Here is a 22,404-nt window from a genome sequence, read left to right on the forward strand (position 1 = left end):
GGGAGAAGGCCCACCTGTGGCTGCTTCCCCCGTGGAGCATCCCCCCCCCCGCGCAAGTATCGCGGGTCCCCCTTCTTGTATTGACTATAATAGCAGGTATTGGTCTGGGTGACCAGAACATGAATGATCATTCTCAGGATACTAATAAATGGAAGCACAGAGACAGCAGAATACTTGACTACTGGCATGTTTCCTTGGTAGCTCTGGATATAGAATGCCATTAATACAAAGTATTTAGCATTTCTTTGTTTGATCCATGAAGACTGGCTTTAAAAGTAGTAGACATGTCCAGAAAGTAAAAGCCCCCTTCCAATGGGAGGAAGCAAGAGCGACTTTTCCCCAAGACAGAGCTCTGGAATGTTCCTGGGGGGTTGAACTGTTGATTAAAATTGTTCTTAGACATCTGCTTTTTCCTGGCTGGGAAACAGAATCGCCTGGGGTGGTTCTTGTAGCTTTTCTGAATATTTTAGAAGGATTATTTATTTTGAATGTTATTTAACAATATTTGGTCTTTTGTTAAGGTTATGGACGAGTGAGGGAAGATGATGAAGACAGTGATGACGATGGATCAGATGAAGAAATAGATGAATCTCTGGTAAGATGTTCCTAAATATTAATTTCCGCAGTGGAACTACCAAGACTGAATTTTAACTTGTCCTTTTCCTGCTTTTCTTAGGCTGCTCAGTTCTTAAATTCAGGGAATGTGAGGCACAGGCTGCAGTTTTATATTGGAGAGCATCTCCTGCCATATAATATGACAGTGTATCAAGCAGTTAGACAGTTCAGTTTGCAAGCTGAAGAGGAAAGGGAGTCTACAGATGATGAAAGTAACCCATTAGGAAGAGCTGGAATTTGGACAAAGACTCATACCATTTGGTAAGTCAAAAGAAGCGTGGGCATCTCTATTTCAAAGGGTATTTTAAAAGTAGGCACTTACTCCACCTTTCCTCTAAGGAGCTCAGGACAAGGTATATGGTTCTTCCCCCACTCCAGCCACAATAAGACCTTCAGCGCTAATACTGTAATACATTTGACATTCTAAATAATACTTATGATTTTGAGGAGTAATTTAGTAAACCTCTCTCACATGTGTGTGCTTTCTAACTTTGTCAAACAAAGCAGGTCTTTTAGGGAGCAAGAAAGTACATTTTCAAAAATGGAAAACAGGCACGACTTTGTGTCTGTTCCAAGTGCAAGAAGCTGGTTTCCTTAGCTCTTATTATTTGGCAACTGGGGGCTCTGGCTATAAAACTCCAAGGATGTGTCAGCATGTAGAGAACACTTGTGGTACTGAATGAATCATGATTATTATTTTTTTGCCCATTGCATATCTGCCAGTTGAGGGAAGATAAGAAAATCATTTCTGTTCTGTATAGTTTTGTTTAGGTTATTGACATTTTAGATAAAATGGGTGACTTTAATATGAAGTGAGGTATTCAAACAAACAGGGGTTGTCAGGGTAGACTGCAGGCTTTCATGTACATCTCCTTGAATGTGTGGCAAAGTAAAAGGCTGATTTTGCCGGGAAGGGGGTGGTGGTGTATAAATAAAGGGCAGATGCATTGTAGAGAACTAATTGGTCCAGGAAGGAGTAGAAGTTTAACTTCCCCAAACGGAATTTCACACACATCTAGCTTTCGGTTTTCCTTGGTTATGGGAAAATGTGATTTTAAGTACTCTGATTTAGTATAATTTTGGTTTGGTGTACAATTGTATGTTCAGGTGTTCATACCAATGTGAGGAGAAGCTATGGCTTCTGCATTGTGTTCTGTTGTCAGATTAGTCACAGCAGGACATTTCTGAATACTTCACGTGTTTTTAGGTACAAGCCAGTACGAGAAGACGAAGATAGTAATAAAGACTGTGTTGGTGGCAAAAGGGGAAGAGCACAAACAGCTCCCACGAAAACGTCCCCTAGAAATGCAAAAAAGCATGATGAATTGTGGCATGGTAAGTATGTATGTATTGGTCATCTGAATACATGGAGGGAAGTTTCACATAGCCTCCAAAATGAATTACTTGCATTGCCATATAATTACAGCCTGTCTCTGAATTTGCAGTGAAAATCAAGATTGTAATTGTGCTTTGCATACAACTGATAAAAATATCTTAATCCGTTTCTCCACTGGCTAATAGAATCTGTTGTTCTAGATGGAGTGTGTCCTTCTGTCTCAAATCCTTTGGAAGTTTACCTTATATCTACGCCGCCTGAAAATATAACTTTTGAAGATCCTTCATTAGATGTTATTCTTCTTTTGAGAGTTTTACATGCTATCAGTCGTTACTGGTTTTACCTGTATGATGTGAGTATACATGTTGCTTTTGCATGAGAATAATTTCTTGTGATCTTCCGTCATATTTTACTACTTAAGAACTTCTGATATGGGATGAATTGCTGGTAGCATACTCTGGCCATGTTCTGTTGCCAGGGAAGACCCATTCATGTTCAGTGGTGGAACTTGTACATGATGATAAACGATATTGACAGTAGTACCGTTTGTATAAACACACCTTTGTCATAAATTCCAGGAAAGTGTACTTATAAAGTTATAACTTCATAAATTCCAGGAAAGTGTACTTATAAAATTATAACCAGAATAACGTACAAATTTAGCCTTGGGGAACAAAATGAAACCAGGCAAAGGCTAACAGAGTTTTGTCAAAAGAACATGCCGGTCATAGCGAACACCCTCTTCCAACAACCTAAGAGGTGACTCTACACATGGACATCACTAGATGGACAACACTGAAATCAGATTGATTATATCATTTGCAGTCAAAGATGGAGAAGCTCTATACAGTCAGTAAAAACAAGACCTGGAACTGACTGTGGCTCATATCATGAGCTACTAATTGCAAAATTCGGGCTTAAACTAGGCCATTCACATCCCTTATGAATATACAGTGGAGGTGAAGAATTGGTTTAAGGGACTAGATTTGATAGACAGAGTGCCCGAAGAACTATGGACGGAGGTTTGTGACATTGTACAGGAGGCAGCAATCACCACCATCCCAAAGAAAAGGAAATGCAAGAAAGCAAAGTGGCTGTCTGATGAGGCTTTACAAATAGCAGAGGAAAGAAGGAAAGCAAAAGGCAAATGTGAAAAGGAAAGATTTACCCAACTGAATGCAGATTTCCAGAGAACAGCAAGGAGAGATGGAGGAGGCCTTCCTGAATGAACAATGCAAAGTAATAGAGGAAAACAAGAGAATGGGAAGGATCTCTTCAAGAGAATTGGAGAAATCAAGGGAATGTTCCATGCAAAGCTGGCCATGATAAAGGACAAAAATGGTAGGGACCTAACAGAAGCAGAAGAGATGGCAAGAATACACAGAATTGGGGGCGTGGCTTTAATCACATGCTGACCAGAAGCCATTGTCGGCTGCTCCCAGACCTCTTGCTCTTAAATCAACTCTAATTTACTATTTTCAAACAAACCTGACTGAAAGTATGCCGCCTAAAGCTTCTAAGGGCAAAAATAATCAAAAGAAGGCCGGGGGAGCTCCTTTGCTAAAGGAATTTCTTGTATCAGCTGAACTTGCCAGCACCTCTTCAGCGTCTTCAGGCAATGGCGATACTGCTGACTCTTTCCTTACACCAAGCATCTTATTAGAAGCATTGGGGAGACAACGTCAAGAGCTAAGGCAAGATATGATGGATATGATATCACCTCTAGCCCAACGCATGGAGGAACTGGAGTGTCAATATAAGCAAACAGCTCAAAAAGCAGAAGCAGCATTAAAGAAAATCGCCTCCCTGAAAAAAAAGCTTGGAACCACCTCTCGAGACAGTTGGTCTAGAGAAAAAATCATGATGCTGGAGTCTCGCATAAGGGACAAAAAATTGAAATTTTGTGGCTTCTCATTAAATGCTGAAGAAACCACTGACCTTTCTATTCTCATGGCGTCTTGGCTGGCTGCCTCTTTAAAATTAGAGGAGGGCGTGACACCACTGATACTAGGAGCCTACAGAGTAGGTAAATCAACAGACTCTTCCCAGGCTGCCCTTTCTAGTGGTGTAGTGGAGCTAGCAGATTACCGGACTAAGAGAAAAATCTTGCTGGAAGCACGTCAGCAGAGAGACTTGGATTTTCAAGGAAGCGAAATACTTGTATTTCCAGACCTGCCCCCAGAAATGCTTAGGATTCGAAGAGACTTAAAACCTGTTATTTCTAAACTCCAGGCAGCAGGTATAAAATACCGTTGGTTGCGGTCAGGTAAAATGTTTGTGGAATATCAGCAAACTCAATATATTACATATGACTCTGTTTCTGGATCAGCTTTGTTAACTGCATTAGGTTTGCCTCAATTACAGCAAGTTGAAATTCGAGCTGAAAAAAGGAAGACCCATTCACTGTTGACTCCAGTTAAAAGTTGTAGGCTTCATGTCTCTGAAGGAACAGAGGACAGTGAAATAGAGCTTGACGTAATGTAATCTTGTAATGTTTTATCATAGTAGCAAGCTATATATTTATTAGCTTGATATATATAAGGTTTGGGGGGCTGGGAGGCCTGAGGAGCAGTCAGGTATGTGCTCTCATATTGTAGGTCATGGGGTAGGGGAGGGAATTTTTCCCTAGCTTACACTGCAAGCTTCCATAGACCCAATGGTTTTCTGGGCTCCAATGTATACTTTATAAGTTAATCAACTGTATTATCAGATCAAAACAAGAAGATAGAAGATGCTGGAACTTAGGAAGCTAATAACTATTATGTTTCAATGCATAATTAATGACCATTTTGAAAGAATGAAAAAAGAAGAACATTGTTTATATAAAGAGGTATAAATATAATGCAGGGACATATAAGTTGAATTGATATAATTTAGTTTAAATATTAGATGGTTTTTTTTTATCCCCGTAAGGGGATTATTACTTTTTTTTTAAAGACTACAAACTATAACTGAAAATATAGGGAGGGGAACTACATCTAAGGAGAAAGAAAAAAGACCCACTACTAAGTAAAAACCCAAGAGTAGGAGATCAGTACATCAACTTATATCAATATTATTTTAAAAAGCTCGTAATACAATGAACATAGTCGGTTATGCTAAATTACTTATCGATTAGCCATCCCTTTAACTGTTTAAAGAAATCCCCAGAGCATCCCAAAGTTATTTCAACATTTTTTCATGCACAATTCAGAGTCCTTCAGCCCTTATTTATTCTTATCTTTTCTAATCCTCAGTTTATATGAGCTTTTGGGGGCAGGCGCCCCCTTTTCAGAGGGGAAGTCCTTGTCCGATGACCCCAAGCCCAATTCACCATCAGATTTGCTTTCTTCTTCTTCCTTTTTGTCCTCTTCTGGTTTCCCAAGCTGTGTTTGCAAAAAAGTCACGTGCTTTGAAAACAGAGTCAATCTTTTCGTTTTTATCGTGGAGTTTGAAAATGATGCCTTCTGGAATTAGCCATCTGTAACTGATGCCATTTGTTTGTAAGAAAAGGATTAATTCTTTGTAGTTCTTTCTCTTCTGTCTTATGTCAAATGGAATGTCTTTTAAAATCCTGATGTTGTTGTCTCCAATTTTCAAGGGTACTCCCATAGTTGCTTTCAAGATAGCATCCCTCACATGTCTCTTTGAGAATCTGACCACTATTTCCCCAGGCAGATTGTTTTTCTTGATGTATGAGGAATAGGACCTATAGACCACATCCATCTCGCTATATAGGTATTCCGCTGTCCAATCTGTCACTGGGGCTATTGCTTCACTTAGTCGTTGCTTCAGATTCTCTCCTTTAATTTCCGGGACCCCTTGAAATCGAAGAACCAAATTTGCTTTCTCCATTTGCAGCTGTAAAAGTTTTGACTCTTCCGTGGCTTGCTTCATTTCCAGCTTTTGCATCTTTTTCTTAACTATTTTACTGTCGGCATCCATTTCCTTCACCTTCTCTCCCATTTGCTCCGTTGCTTTTAAAGATTGAGTCAATTGCAACTGCTGTGATGCCAAACTGCCCGATTGTTGACAGTTGTAGCTTGATATTAATAATCTCCTCCAGCAGAGGGCGCAAGGAATCAGCCAACAGTTTTGAGAGCTCGGTAGCCTCTTCCGTTCGAGGACTACCCACTACTTTCAGTTTCAACAGCTTTTCTTTTTCTTCCCCGACACCTTTTTTGATTTGTTTACTTTTCAAAAAGTTGCTCAAGTCTCTGAAATTTGCCCAAACACTTATCTACGCTCTGGTAAGTCTCTTAAAACAGATTTAAACGCTTATTTTTCCACTCCCCCCTCGTCCATGTTTTGTCTATGCGGGTTTGGAGGAACCCCTCCCCTGCTCGCTTTCCCGTCGCTCTTTTTAGGGGGGCAGCTTTCTTTTTATATCTTCATGCTCGCTTCAACCCAACTCACAGTTCGTTGTTGGCCCATCCGGCCTCAGCATCGGGGGTGGGGTTTCCGCCCGATCAACGCTTGTCCCAGTCAGCAGCACTCTTACCATGCGGTCACTCAGCGGCAGAACCTTCGGGGCGGAGGAGCACCTCAATTCTCCAGCATTTCGCCATCGAAGAGGTCACCCCTCAAAAGCCCCTTGGCTAGGAGCCTTTTACCACGGCTCCGGGGGGGGGGTCGCAACCCGTCACGCCCCCTCCTGCACGCTGGTGTGCAGTTTGCATCCCCGGGACGTCTGGGAGATGCGTCTGCCTGTGTGTCGCCATAAACTGGAAGTCCCCAATATTAGATGATGTCATATATAATCTATGTACCTTTTTTGGATGTTCTGTACCTTTTTTTTTTTTTGGTTGTAAATAATATAGTTCTTCAATTTAATAATTTTTTTTTAAAAAAAAGAATACACAGAACAACCATACAAGAAGGACCTCAATGTACTTGACAACCATGATGGTGTGATCACTGACCTCGAGCCAGACATCCTGGAGTGTGAAGTCAAATGGGCCTTAGAAAGCATTACTAGAAATAAAGCTAGTGGAGGTGATGGTATTCCAGCGGAGCTATTCAAAGTCTTAAAAGATATGCCAGCAAATTTGGAGAAAGCAACAGAGGTGATGGTATCCCAGCAGAGCTATTCAAAGTCTTAAAAGATATGCCAGCAAATTCGGAGAAAGCAACAGTGGCCACAGGATTGGAAAAGGTCAGTTTACATTCCAATCCCAAAGAAGGGCAATGCCAAGATATGTTCAAACTATCACACAATTGCACTCATTTCACACACTAGCAAGGTCATGCTCAAGATCCTACAAGCTAGGTTTCAGCAGTACGTGGATAGAGAACTGCCAGTAGTACAAGCTAGTTTTCAAAGATGTAGAGGAACTAGGGATCAAATTGCCAACATTTGCTGAATTATAACTACGATAAAGCCTTTGATTGTGTGGATCACAACAAACTGTGGCAAGTCCTTAAAGAGATGGGAGTACCAGACCACCTCACATGTCTCCCGAGAAACCTGTATAAGGGTCAAAAAGCGACAGAACTGGATATGGAACAACTGATTGGTTTAGCATAGGAAAAGGAGTACGATGGGGATGTATATTGTCACCCTATCTATTTAATTTATATGCAGAGTACATCATGCAAAATGCCAGCCTGGATGAATCACAAACCAGAATTAAGATTGCTGGGGAAAACACCAACAATCTCAGATACGCAGACAATACCACTCTAATGGCAGAAAGTAAAGAGGACCTAAAGAGCTTCTTGCTGAGGATGAAAGAGGAGAGCGCAAAATTTGGCTTGAAACTGAAAATAAAGAAAACTAAGATCATGGCATCCGGCCCCATCTTGGCAAATAGAAGGGGAAGTCATGGAAGCAATGACAGACTTCACATTTCCTGATATCCAAGATCACTGCAGATGGTGACTTCAGCCATGAAATTAAAAGACACCTGTTCTTTGGAAGGAAAACTATGGCGAACCTAGACAGCATAATAAAAAGTAGAGACATCACCCTGCCAACAAAGGTCAATATGGTCCAAGCAATGGTATTCCCAGTAATAATGTATGGCTGTGAGAGTTAGACCATAAGGAAAGCGAGCGTAGAATAAAAGATGCTTTTGAATTATGGTGCTGGAGAAGATTCTTGAGAGTCCCTTAGACTGCAAGGAGGTCAAATCAGTCAATCCTAAAAGAAATCAATCCTGACTGTTCCCTGGAAGGCCAGATACTGAAGCTGAAGCTCAAATACTTTGGCCACCAAATGAGAAGGAAACACTCACTGGAGAAGGCTGTGATGCTTGGAAAGACTGGAGGTAAAAGAAGAAGGGGATGGCAAAGGATGAGGTAGTTAGATAGTGTTATCAATGCAACGAACAAGAAATTGAGCGGAGGATGGCAGAAGACAGAAGGGCCTGGCGCGATGTGGTCCATGGGGTCGCAAAGAGTTGGACTTGACTGTGCGACTGAACAAGAACAAAAGTACTTACAAAGAGAGCCAGATGGCCCTGAATGTTGTACTCTTTGGTCATCTCTTCATTATGCAGAAATTAACAGTCTGAAACTGTGATAAGTCCATAGCAGAGCATGAAGGCAACAACTCCCCTATGTCTGTCCCTCAACAACTAGTACTGTGTACGTGGAGTTTGTTTAGCTATCATAGCATAATAGGTGTTGATAAATCCTATAATGGAAGATTGATGATAAGTACTGTATCAAAGTACTGCAGTTATTATACTGACGTTGCCTTTCCAAAACCCATTTTTAACGCTTGTTTTTTTGGTAACCTTCAGTTGTACTTTGAGGATAGGGCTTGTAAGCTGCTAACTATTTACAAAATTCGAATTAATGTATTTCTCAAGATGGCCAATTTCATTGTGATATGCAGCATCCTGGTACAAAGTAGGTTGCTGAGAACCTGATCTCATGCAGTCTTGACTTCAGTGGCGGAACTCGGTCCTGCCCACCTCCATATGTGTGTGGCCATGAGAATGAATCCTGCATATGAAGATGTCTTACACTGTGTCTGACTAGCAATCTGTCTGGCTCAATAATGAAGCGGCGAAAGCCCCCAGAAGTCTTGCGCAGGACTATTCCCAACTATTCTACCTGTTCTCCTGTACCTGGCAATGTCAAGGATTAAGCCTGTGCCTATGGATATGAAGCAGATGCGGGGGAATTGGATGGCCTTTGGGCCCCTTCCAACTTTTAATTCTGTGGTTCTCTGAAGCCTGTACTCTACTGTTGAACAGCATATACTTTCATGATTTGTCAGCAGTCCACTGAGACCCAGTGGAGATAGAATTCTAGATTTCTGGCAGCTATTGGAATGCATGTACTTGTCCTTCTAGTGATTTTTCCTCTTTCCTTCCCAGTGCTAACCATGATTCTGTTACATGTATACTGGTGTAAAATAATGGCTCTTCTCAGAACCATGGTTTGCAAACCTCTTTCCGTTTCTGGCTTGTGAGGGAGCCATAATCCTTTAATATGTGATTTCATGTTACATGCGTATCATGGTCAATCCCAGTCGGGTAAAACCATAGAGTTTTTGAAAAATCTCAAAACACCAGGAATGCTTGATGTATCTTTCTGTTCTAAAGAAAATTATAAAGAGTTTCTGGTAATAGTTGTGTGTTAGTAAATGAAAACAACCTGCTTTTTATGTTCTTTCAGAATGCAAGCTGTAAAGAGATTATTTCAACATCAGAATTTATCAACAGTAAACTCACAGCAAAAGCTAACAGACAGCTTCAAGATCCTTTGGTGATAATGACAGGAAACATACCGACCTGGCTAACAGAGCTTGGGAAGTCATGGTATGTCATTTGACTATAGTCTCTACTATGGCACTGTGGGGAATCTTAGTAGGCAGTTTCTAGTTCTATAAGGAAGCAAACAAAGGCACAAAACTCAGGAGTTTCCCAAGTATGTAGCTGCATGATGTAAAACTCAGGTTAAGTGTCTTTAAGAATAACTGTGTCAAAGCTAGACACAAATGTATTTAGGATTGTTTACATGCCTTTGGTAAGAGTAAGGAAGGACGTCATAAGACTGGTAACTCTGCTGTAGAACATATTGTTCAAGCTTAAGATGATTTAACAATAGGTCAGCTTCTTGAGTCTTCACTTTTTTAAGGATGTATTCTCCTTAGAGCCAATTTCAAGGGTTAAAAATGATATTGAGAAGTAGGGGTGTGTAGTCAGCTATAGCTGAACTGAAAAGCCGAATATGGCTACCGGTATAGCTGAACCTGAAAAAGCTGTAATTATCTGGCTTTCTTCGGGTTCATTTTGCTATACCGAAAACCTGAGCCGCCTTTCTTTCCCTAACTTTCCCTAACCCTGATGTGGGGGAGGGAAAGAAAGGCATTTTAAACATGCCTCGTTCTCTGTCTTCCCTTCTCCAGCTACAATCTGTCAGCTGGAGAAGGGAAAGCAGAGAGCTGAGGCTTTCCCTAGTCAATTTCACTTCCAGCTGACTGGTGGGGAGTGAAATTGACAGGGCTACTAGAAGGAAAGGTGTTTTAACATGCCTCCTTTTCCTCTGATGGTGTAAATCGAACCCGAATATATTCGGGAATACCTAATACAGCCCCAATCTGAATATCCTACTGATATTTTACTGGGGAAATTCGGCATTTACTGATATTTTTCAGGTCTGATTTACCCGAAGCCGAAAAGTACCGGCATTATTTTGCACACCCCTATTGAGAAGTATTGCTTCTAGTTTTATATTTTTAAGCTACTGCAGTCAGTTTTGCTTTGCAGAATATCTAAATAACTAATTTAAAGTATATGCTGATCTTTTTTACAGTCCTTTTTTCTTTCCGTTTGATACACGGCAAATGCTGTTTTATGTGACTGCTTTTGACCGAGATCGAGCCATGCAGAGATTGCTAGATACCAATCCAGAAATCAACCAGTCTGATTCTCAGGATAGCAGAGTGGCACCACGATTGGACAGGAAAAAGGTATATACGTTGAACAAACATCATTATCTGGCTTCAGTCCCTCTGAGATCTGGAGTAACCTTGAGTAACCTTGTCTAAAGCTTAAGTGCATTGTCTGATTTTGGAACAAGTTAGTCTGCAGTTGTAGCAAAAACAATGCTTAGGATGCATACATAGCATTTTGAGTATGCAGAGTATTCTTTACAAGGTAGACCATTATTAACATCTGCTTCCTGTCTGTTTTATATGAATGAATCGACTTCTCTGCAGCAACTTAGCAAGTTCATGGAAGAGATTAGAGTTGAACTAGGGACATCCTGGATCACAGCTCATTCTCTTAGCTTCACTGTTTTCAGTGCTTCCTTGGAATTACTGAGTTGCTAATGTAGTAAGATTCGGGTTCCTCTGTGTGTGTGTGTGTGTGTGAGAGAGAGAGAGAGAGAGAGAGAGATAGCGTCCCAGTCAGGTGGTGTCTCCCAAACCTATTAAATACTGAACTAGATGCAAAGGTGCTGTTCTGTTAGAGGAACGGAGAACAATTTTTGTCTATCCCACGCCCCTACCACATGAGCAGAACTTGGGTGGAATCAGTGGGCTGCAGCAGAAGGGAAGATGTATGGAAGTCATGTTCTGTCAGCTTTGCTCTGCTGGCAGGATTTTGGATCCAGGGCCACTAGCTTTCAATAAATGCTGCTGTTGTAGTGTACAGATGATAATTCACTATTAATGCTCACATTTGCTGGAGAACCTAGTACCCTCTTGGTGTTTGATATTTATTGTAAAATAAAGTTACAGGACTTCAGTGATTCTTGATTTCAAGTGCAATTGGAAAGTCCAAGGTTAAAATATTAACGAGTGCCTGTGGTATAGTGATTGGGAACAGCTGTCTCCTAAAATGATTTCATCTGACCTCTGTAGCCAGAGTTCCAGAAGAGAAGGCATCTACTTTTCTGACATAACTTTAGTTTTGTAACTCCATTACAGTGCTAAAGCTATTTAGTCTGCATTTGATGCAGTAAAGTTAGCCTGCCTTACTTGAGATGCATACTTGAATTACTAGTTTAACTGCCACATCATGTTGAATGTCCTCTTAATGTAATTTATATGTATTGGAAAGTGAAATATTGGCTTGTGCAGTCTTCTGTGGCTTTCAGTTACTATACTTCAATTGGATTGTAAAGTCTGGAAGAATAATTTAGTACTCTTCTTCAACATGTAGCGTACTGTGAACAGAGAGGAACTGTTGAAACAAGCAGAATCAGTGATGCAGGATCTGGGCAGTTCAAGAGCCATGCTGGAAATCCAATATGAGAATGAAGTAAGTATTCACAGTGGCTGTCTGTCCATTGGCTGCATTGAGACACCATGAGCAGGACAACAAAGTTTGAGTCCAGTGGTACCTTTAAGACCAACAATGTTTTATTCTGGGTATTCTGCACACAAAAGCTTATACCCAGAATAAAACTTAGTCTTAAAGGTGACACTGGACTCAAACTTTGTTCTCCCACTTCAGACCAACATGGCTACCCACCTGAATCCATGAGTAGGACACTGCCATATGAAGGAGCCTGAGATCCTTCAGCTTTTGTATTTCATCCTTCCTTCCCTTGCTGCTTTCTTAGATTGAAGACCACTGTGTTGGTTTATTCACAAAAATACCAAATACAGAAAAAGTACTAAGCAGAGGACTTAACTAAATAGTACTAGTAATGACCCCTAACTGGATTATTCTTACAAATCTCAGACATTCCACATGTATAGCTAAACAGCTTCAAGCCAACCATAGTTAGCTCTATTGATAAGACTTCTTTCCATTGTAAATTTAACTTAATCACATCCTCATTATTTCGAGAGCTTCAACTCACATCAAAACATAGAAATCCTTAAACTTTTTCTAAGAATTCTCTCTTACTGGGAATTTTTAACTTTCTCATTTAGTTTGATGCAGTATCTGAATGCAGGTGCTTTAACAAATTGGCATACATTTCATTTCCTATCAGCCAAATTTCTGAGCCGTGTTTTAATACCTATATAGGACCCTGGCTTGTGGGCAGGAATCCCCATTTTATTAAGTGTCGGAGTTTGGATCTCACAACAAATTGTTCTTTGTAACAAATTGTTCTTCAGTTGAAAACTTTCTGCTTTAGGAAGACTTCAGTCATTGCTTTATGCACAAGACAAAGGAGAAGGAGAGAGAAAGCATGGTGAATTTCAGGCTTGTTAACATCACCAAGAATTATTAGTTTATGACATGTCTGTGCAGGGTATCCTGTCTTGATTTAATGTATCTAGCAATTGCAAGAACAGGAAGCAGTAGTGGTGTATTTGGGAGGGGTTTCAAAGTTATTAGACAGGATCTATAGTATGTGGGATGATGGAATTTTTCCTGGGAAACTGTTTAGTGATTTGCCTGTTACTTTGGAGGAGGTGGAGGATGGGCAGAAATTGTCCAACCATCTCAATTTCTAGAACATACTTGCTGAATAATTTATTTCTTAAATCACAACTTTCAAGGGGGGGGGCAGAAAAGGTAATTGGGCGTGAAGTATGTTAGGGTGCCTTATTAGTATGGCAGCATTACAGTTAATAGAACTGTGATACCAAAATCTGAGGACTGGGTTTTTTCTGCCTGTGCAACACATGACTCCTTTCAACCCAGTGCTTTAACTATTTTCTATGCCTGCCCTTGAATTTAAATTATAGTTCGTTTCTAGAGGTCTTAGAAGATAAAAGTAAACATTGCTTTTTTCTGTCATGCATTTCTTTGTGATGTTCAGAGAGAAACTTTTTTCCCAGTTGAAGATTATTGATTGCAATGTGTGTTTAATCATAATATTGGGCGGGGGGAAACACCAGGAACAAGCTTCAGAAGAACATACAAAGAGACCTGTTGGATCAGACCAGTCCATCTAATCCATCCTGTCTCATACAGTGGCCATTCCAGTTATTCCAGAGAGCCAATGAAACATAACATAGAGGCTGAGGCCTTCCCCTAACTTTGACTCCTGGCATGGATATTCAGAGGTTTACTGCCTCTAAATTTGGAGGTTCCTTTTAGTCACCATAGCTAGAAGCCACTGATCTTCCATGAATCTGTCTAATCCCCTTTTAAAGCTATCTATGCTTATGTCCATCATTACATCCTCTGGCAGTGAATTCCATGTTTTAATCACTTGTTGACTAAACAAGTGTTTCCTTTTTTTGTCAGTCCTGAACCTACTGCACATCAGCTTCATTGGATATCCTTGAGTTGTAGTATTTGGGGAGAAGGGGAAAGTTCTCTGTCCACTCTCTCTATCCCATGCATAATTTTATAAACCTCTATTATGTCCCTCTGCTTAGTCGTCTCTTCTAAAGGGAAAAGTTCTAGACACTTCCGCCTTTCCTCATAGGAAAGGTGCTCCAAATCATCCTGGCTGCCTTCTTCTGTACTTTTTTCAGCTCTGCGATGTCCTTTTTGAGATATGTTGGCCAGAACTGCACACAGTGTTCCAAATGAGGCCGCTGCACTTTACAAGGGTACTATAATATGGGCTGTCTTATTTTCTGTCCCTTTCCTAATAATAGCCAGGACAGAGTTTGCATTTTTCACTATTGTGGCAAAACTGTATTGACGTTTTCATTGTGCTATTCAGTACAATCCCAGGATCTGTTTCCCTCTCAATCTCAGCAAGTTATGAACCCATTAGCATATGCTTGAAGATGGGATTTTTTGGTCCAGCATGCATTACTTTTCACCGACCCACATTGAACTAATTTTGCCACATAAATTGCAGAGATCCTCCTGGAGGTCTTCACAGTTGCCCTGGTTTTCACCATCCTGAATAATGTTGTGTCATGTGGCCACTATACTGCTAACCCCACTACCCCCATTTTATGAATTCACTGGCCCCAGTACTGATCCTTGGGGAACCCTTCTGCTTACTTCCCTCCGTTGTGAGAACTAGGGGTGTGCATTTGGCCTATACCAAATTGCAGTCCCTTTAAACAGCTTCCGGGTGAACTTACTGCTTCAAGAAAGCATGTAAAGGGACTGTGAGTCCTTTAAATGCCTTCAGAGTTCACTTAGGGCTTGTAAAAGGCATTTAAAGGGACTGCAATCACTTTAAATGCCTTCCCCCTCCATTGGAAACAATGGAGGATGGTGGTGAGTCTATTGGGCAGTCCAGTTTAAACCACATTCAAGTATATAATGTATACCAAGTCACTTTAACTACATGTATGTTAACCTTTTCAGGGAACTCCAAAAGGTTGCTGAGGCAGAACTTCATTTTGCAGAAGCTATGCTGATTTCTCCCTTGGCAGGCTTTGTTCCTCTATGTGCCTAAGAATTTTATATTTGTTTACAGCTTCTACTAGTACATTCTTACTTTCTGTTATGAACATTTTTAAAGTACTTTTTGTAAAGATCATCTCTGAATTAAAAAAATACCTTTCTCTTAAAAGGTTGGCACAGGTTTAGGACCTACACTGGAGTTTTATGCACTTGTATCTCAGGAACTACAGAGAGCAGATCTGGGATTGTGGAGAGGTGAAGAAGTTACTCTTGCCAATCCTAAAGGTAACTAAAACCATCTTCTGGATATTTTCAGATGATGGAATATTCAAAGCTAATAACTGCTTTAAAGGACTATAGACCAGAGGTGTCAAACTCATTTGTTATGAGGGCCAGATCTGACATAAATGTCATTTTGTTGGGCCAGGCCATGTATGCCTTAAAATGTAATGCCAGGTACCAGAGATAGAAACTGTATAAAGGACAGCAGCTGGTAAGCTCTGAGTTGGCGTGTCCTCACTGCAAGGCCCCATGGGCTGGGGAGGGGGGGTGCAAAGGAAAACCCACATAGGTGGACTGGAAGGGCAGCAGTGCAGGGCTGGGCAGAGGCTCCCATGATGACTGACTGCTGCAGACGAGGTTGTTCTGCCATGCTGAAGCCACAATGGAGTGGCTCTGCCCACTCCCCCCAATACTCTCTCCCTTGCAGCAGTTGCTCGCGGGCCGCATAAGAGCCCTGATGAGCTGGGTTCTGGCCCCCGGGCCTTATGTTTGACACCTCTGCTATAGACTATTGAGGAATTAAGACTGTAAAGGTGGCACTGGTTTTTGTGTTTGTCCATCAAGGTTAGGGAAGATCCATAAGACTCAAGAGTAGCATGAACAGAAATGTAAGTTAAGCATGCATGATATAAAGATGCATTGGGCTTCTGAGAAGGCAAATTTACTTCATACCAAATTCAATAATTGGTCAGTTACTTCAGTACCGTCTGCTCTGACTTTGCAGTAAGTTTTCCAAAGTCTCTAGGAAAGAAAGGACTTTCCTAACACCTGTCATTTGAACTCTAATTGGAGATGCTCATAATTGAGCCCCAGACTTTCTACATGTAATGCTTGAGCTTATTTTCTGGGGAGTTGAATTGTGCTGCCTCTAATTAAAGAAAGTGACCTGTGTTTCTAAATGTACCTTGGCATTTGCTTCAGAACAGTATATTCACAAATGACTGCAGTTTTTGAACTAAAATGATGTCTTTCATGTCATTTATCTTTGTACACAGCCAATGGTTAAAGCTTACTTTTGGAATAGCATCTTGTGTTTGTTTCAAAACAGGAAACCAGGAAGGGACCAAATACATTCATAATCTTCAAGGCCTGTTTGCACTTCCCTTTGGTAGAACGGCTAAACCTGCTCATATTGCTAAGGTTAAAATGAAGTTCCGTTTTCTGGGAAAACTAATGGCAAAAGCTATCATGGATTTCAGACTGGTAAGAATGGAGTTGGCTTTAGATTAACTGCCACTAACTCAAGTGTTGTGTAGGAACTGTAGTTTAGGAAAGCTGGTTTGAGTTCTAGTTTTGAAACATGTTCTGAAAATGAGGTGGCTTCTGAATTTAGATAGCTAATACATCTTTAAATGACACTGGAAAATTAGCTGGATGCAGCAGTAACTCTCTAAAGTAGCAACATAACATTGGTAACAAGGTTAACTTCCCCAGTACTTGCAGCCGTGCTATCAGAGTATGTTACTAGTAAGTTGCATCCTATGAAGCATGAACACAGGGAAGCAGATATTCCCAAATTTCCCCTTGCAGCCTCTGGAGGCTCCACTGATGGAAGAGGTCACAAGCTAATTTCTGGTCAATTCTCCTGCCTCAGTGTAGCACCCTGCCACCCCTGTCCTGTGTCCCTTCATCCATGAGGATCTTAATGACCCCAGCAGTATCTTTTAATGAGTCACTGGGAGAAGAGGAAGGCAGGGGAAGATTCTCTTCTGTGTCTGTGAGAGCCTTGCACAAGCAGTTTGTTGGAGCCATCCCAGAATAACTTGAAATTTAACCCCTGAAAAGTGGGTCCTTTGTATTGTATGAGTACAGCTCGATTTCTTGCTGTAGCAGGCAGAAAATAGTTTAGCCTTTTCCTATAGTTGTTTAGATGTGGTAATAGTTTACTCTTCTCTGGTAATGAATATATCTCAGCTATTTGTAGTTAAAGGTGGGAAACTTATTTACTTACAGGTGGACCTTCCCCTTGGCCTTCCGTTTTACAAATGGATGCTTCGACAGGAAACATCTCTAACATCTCATGATTTGTTCAACATTGATCCTGTAGTAGCCAGATCAGTATACCATCTCGAAGAGGTCGTGAGACAGAAGAGAAGACTTGAGCAGGATAAAACACAGGTAGACATGATTAACAGACAGCAGATTCCAATTTTATAATTTGCTTTTTTTGGTCTAGCAAATCTCCCATGTAGATTTTGTGTCAGTGGTGTGCAAACTTCCTATAGCAAAAGCATGCATGTGTTACAATTAATTGAAACAACATGATTATATGTAATAAGAAAACAGCCACTCTTGAGGCTTAAGTAGTTTTTGCTTCTTGACATTACTTTTTGGTGAAAAAAGTCTACATTGGTTGCCATGGTGACTTGAATATTCATTTTTTTAAATATATGCTCTATTCATGCACAGTGGATGTTTCTTCTGTACTCTGTCCTGCTTTAACTCTTGCAACCTTGTAAACTGTCCAAATGTTGGGAAATATGTCTGACTTGAACAAAATGTGGTAGGCATTTTTATTGAATTTGTAGCCTCTCATTTTGAGTGCTTGGGGTTAGTAACATGACAAGCAAAATTACATGAAGCTTATATTTGTGTGTTCATTTAAAATATTAAAAAATTAAGCTTGAAGATTTTAAGCTGGTACTAGCTCTCATGTGTTGTATTTTTCAGACCAAAGAAAATCTACAGTATGCGTTGGAAACCCTAACAATGAATGGTTGTTCAGTAGAAGATTTAGGGTTGGATTTCACACTACCAGGGTTCCCCAACATAGAGCTGAAAAAAGGAGGGAAAGATATACCTGTCACCATTTATAACTTAGAAGAATATCTCAGAGTGAGTAAACAGGTTTATTTTGGAAGGGTTTATTGGGACCAGAAGCCTGTTTCTTACTTGCTTCTATTGCCAATGTTAACTGTAAAGAATATTAGCTGTCTTTACCTTGGAGGGATTAATCCACATTCATTCACAAAATTCCCACTGCTTTAATAGGTCAGGGCTACATCAAAGATGCAGCTAACTTAGTGAAGTAAATCTGCTTGCAAATTGCACTCAAAATTGTTTATCAGAATTTGAAGGTTGTTTGATTCTGTAATGAATATGCAGCTACATAACTGAGCTGTAATATGGATACAGTGTGTTTTAAGAAGAGCTTCTAATTTAAAAAAATGGTATGCATTTATAAAGTATCACACTTTCTCCTTTACAGAAGGTGGTTCACAGTCTAATCAAATGGCATATAATTGTTTCCAGAAAGAGCCATAAAATTGCCCACAGATTTAACTCCTGCTCACACCAAATGCCCATTTTAAAAGCTCAGTCTTGTGCTCTCTTCTGAATTCTAGCAAGGAGGTTGGTCCTTTGACTTAGCTTTGGAGGCTGTGGTGGGGCTATTACAAAGAATGCCCATGCCCAGACTGCAGCTGTTCTTTTTGCCTTATGTGAAGGCATGTTCAGTTGAAACTGCTGGCCTGAATGCAGTTGATGGATGCAGGAAGCATATTTTCTTCCTAACTAGTATTGTGTATACATCTCCACTACAAGTATCTAGTACAATTTGACTATGAGAACATTGGAGAGAAGTAATTGAACTGACTCTATTAGTAGCTTTTAATGTGACACACCCATTAATACACTAGCCAGCAATTCTGGTGGAACTGAAATTCCATTATGGCATACATAATGTCATGCCATGTATTGGGTAAAATTTCATTTGATGCCAGTAAATAGACTTCCAAAAGCATGTATGTTTGTACAAGCAACATGTATCAGTCTTATGATAAGAATAGGGTTTTTTAAAAAATGGCTCAGACTGTGAGCCCAGTTCTTCAGATGCATGAAGGAACTGGCAAATACTCTCAACTGGCCAAAATACATGAGACCAAAAGAAGCACTGCTAATATAGAGAAACTTGAACACAAGATCTATCAAGACTGAATAATCCTGTTGGAGTGGAACACTCCCATCTGGTTATAAATGATCATGGTAAGCTATGAGTAACAGCACCCTATGAAACAATCAGTTACTCTGTAGTCAGTTGGCCTGTTAACTTGAAGCTGCTGAGCTGGGATTGTTAGGCAGATTTGGCACTTTTTCCATAGGGCTTTGGAGGAGCTAGCTCACTATAGAGTAATTAGGCTTCTGGAAAATGTCTAAGGGGCTAGGCAGTGTGTTACAGCTCTGTAAAGTCTGGCCTGGAAGTTGCACCCTTAAGGGAAACAGAGGTGCAACTTACTTCAGTCTCTTGTATTGATCTGTAGCCTATTCAGAATGATTGCTTTTCTGTACCATATCTGGTTATCAAGAGTAATCATATCCAGAAACTGTGTTAGCGAGATCTAACGTCATGTATTCTAAAAAGCTCTTATAAGACTTGAACCGGGTTGAGGAATGCAAAAAAGGTACATCTTTTGCTTTGTGGTCTGGATAAGATGCATCTTTTGCTTTGTGGTCTGAATAAATACATGACTGTAGGAGTATTCTTGTTTATCTTTGCAGCCCATGCTATGAACTTCGTCATCCATGGGGATCCTTAAATTACTCTGGAGTATAGGGGTGTGCATTCGGCATAAACTGAGCCAGAAAAATACCTTACTGCCTTCCAGCCATCTGAAATCAGCAAGCCCCAAAAATCCCAATAATATTAGGGATTTTTGGGATTGCTGGAAAGCCGAATTTAAAGGGCATTTAAAGGGATCGTGGTCCCTTTAAATGCCTTCTTGAAGCCAGACAATTCCATGGCAAGTGAACTCTGAAGGCATTTAAATGGCTTACAGTCCCTTTAAATGCCTCCTGGGTAGACTTGCCACTTGGAGGTGTTTAAAGGGACTATGAGCTTTTTAAATACCTTCTGAGTTCTCTTGCCCTGGAGTCGCATGGCTTGGAGAAGGCATTTAAAGGGTCTATGATCCCTTTAAATGACTCCCCCCCCTTTCCATTGAAAGCAGTGAAGCCCAGGATTGACCAGCGCAGTGGGAGCTGAGGACTCCATGCTGACTCATCTGGGGCTGGCTCCCCTTGCAGCTTAGTTTAAACCAAACTAAGAGGAGCCAGCCTAGGATCAGCTGGGGTGGCAGGAGCTGAGAGCTCCATGCCACATTCGTATCTTGGAGCCAGCTTCTCCTATGGCATGGTTTAAACTGCACTGCAGGAGAAGCCTCCCAGCGAGGACTGCCTGTGGGGCTGGAGATCTTCCTGCCGCATAGAGATCCTGGGAACAGCTCTAGGACGATTTAAATTGTGCTGCGGGAGAAATCAAGCCCACCTAGTTCTTTTTTTTTTTATTGCCATTTTTCTTCTCAAGTCTATTGGACCCCCAAAAAATCAGGATTTCTGAAAAATCCCAGATCCAAATACCATACAGGTATTCGGATCTGCGATTTTTCGGAAATAACTTTGTTCGGGTCCAATAGACCCGAACCAAAAAATTCCAGGGTTTTTTTTTGGCCATACCCCAATACCTATGTCTAGTTTAAGTTTGGGATACCTTATGTATTTCTGTATTATTGGAAATACTGACATTTTTGATATAACCTTTGGTTTTAAGCAAATACAACTGGCTAAATATAGAAATTCTCCTGTATTAATCCTTTTGCAGAACTCATTAAACCTGTTTTAACAAATCTAGGGATCGGCCCAGCTTGAACACATTGCTGGTTGTTCCTATTTAGCATCATATTTTTGGTAACTTTAGAAATGAAAAATAAACTAGAGAATAGAATTGACTTACAACAGAATTTGTATCTTCAAATCCCATTTTTATTCTCTAGGTTATGACTGTATTTTGAAAGGAAACAGAGGATTATATTAATATTGCCGAGGAACTCTTGAATATTGTGATAACTGGACATTTTTATTGTGTTCTCCTCTCTCCATAGCTAGTCATATTCTGGGCACTAAATGAAGGCGTTTCCAGGCAATTTGACTCCTTCAGAGATGGATTTGAATCTGTCTTTCCCCTCAGTCACCTTCAGTACTTCTATCCCGAGGAGGTTTGTAACTTGTACCAGATTTAACTTCATATACTTGACCTGCTTGCTGTCTGTAAGATTAATAATGTAAGAGAGGAACTGTAGTTGTAGAGATGACTTAGGATCTGCTAATGGAGAATTTTCAGCACTCCCAGAAAATTTCTGGTGAAGTATGTAGCTTTTATAAGATGTTTCAGTAGCTAATGGTTTGTCTCTGAAGATTTGTATTCAAAAACCAACCTTTCTCAATATACAAAGATATGGGCTTAGATTTTATATCCTGAAAACTACTTAAAAGAGTGAGAAGCAAAGTAAGCATCAGAAGTTGGGAGTTGAAGCATTCAGCAGTTTGGGACAAGGTTGCAGAATGATCTGGGTTTTGGTTAGGCGTCGGCCACACTTCAGTTTTTTATAGAAGGAATTGTATTAAGCATATGAGCATTCTATAACAGCAGTAAGCAGTCTTTGTTCTCTTCTCTCCATTCCTCCCATTCCAAATATTTTTCTAGCTGGATCAGTTGCTGTGTGGCAGCAAAACAGACACTTGGGATGCAAAGACATTAATGGAATGTTGCAGGCCGGATCATGGTTATACACATGACAGGTAATATGAATTTGTTATGACCTGTGATAGTAAGAATAATAATCATCATATGGCAGTGTGTGTTTAGTATAGCCAGGAGATCCTAAGATTGTCTGGCAGCCAGAAGTTCTATTTCTTTTAGCATTATGCACCACTAGGTGGCAAGCTAGACTTGTTTTTAAGGCAAGAGACGTTTCAGAGGTGATTCGCCGTTGTCTGCTTCTGTGTCATACCCCCAGTATTCCTTGGAGGTCACCCTTCCAAATATTAGCCGAGACTAGCTTTCAAGATCTGACCATATCAGGCTAGCCTGGACTATCCAGGTCAGGGCTACTACCTGTGGTGACTGACAGCTTCTACAAACTATCTAACCGCTATTTTATGTCATAGCCATATAAAAGAGCATTGCAGTGACTTGTCTGTGCATTAATGGATGCTGTCTTTAATGCCTCTAATCTT

The 22,404-nt window shown here is 40.5% G+C and overlaps 1 protein-coding gene across 3 annotated transcripts in view; it reads left to right on the top strand.

Annotated features, from left to right (window-relative positions):
* The window catches only part of TRIP12 (thyroid hormone receptor interactor 12), a 127,408-nt gene that overhangs the window by 100,522 nt on the left and 4,482 nt on the right, over positions 1–22,404 (top strand). For all 3 annotated transcript variants that reach the window (XM_015413482.1, XM_015413483.1, XM_015413484.1), the window contains 13 exons: positions 522–595; positions 677–876; positions 1,823–1,950; positions 2,152–2,303; positions 9,560–9,702; positions 10,700–10,856; positions 12,055–12,153; positions 15,282–15,396; positions 16,442–16,596; positions 17,347–17,511; positions 18,064–18,228; positions 21,270–21,383; positions 21,872–21,966. In XM_015413482.1, coding sequence (XP_015268968.1) covers positions 522–595; positions 677–876; positions 1,823–1,950; positions 2,152–2,303; positions 9,560–9,702; positions 10,700–10,856; positions 12,055–12,153; positions 15,282–15,396; positions 16,442–16,596; positions 17,347–17,511; positions 18,064–18,228; positions 21,270–21,383; positions 21,872–21,966 — 1,762 coding nt within the window. The remainder of the gene's footprint in view (positions 1–521; positions 596–676; positions 877–1,822; positions 1,951–2,151; positions 2,304–9,559; positions 9,703–10,699; positions 10,857–12,054; positions 12,154–15,281; positions 15,397–16,441; positions 16,597–17,346; positions 17,512–18,063; positions 18,229–21,269; positions 21,384–21,871; positions 21,967–22,404) is intronic.

This window comes from Gekko japonicus, unplaced genomic scaffold (assembly GCF_001447785.1).
Source record: "Gekko japonicus isolate JY-2015 unplaced genomic scaffold, Gekko_japonicus_V1.1 scaffold155, whole genome shotgun sequence".
In the NCBI taxonomy this organism is placed as follows: Eukaryota; Metazoa; Chordata; class Lepidosauria; order Squamata; family Gekkonidae; genus Gekko; species Gekko japonicus.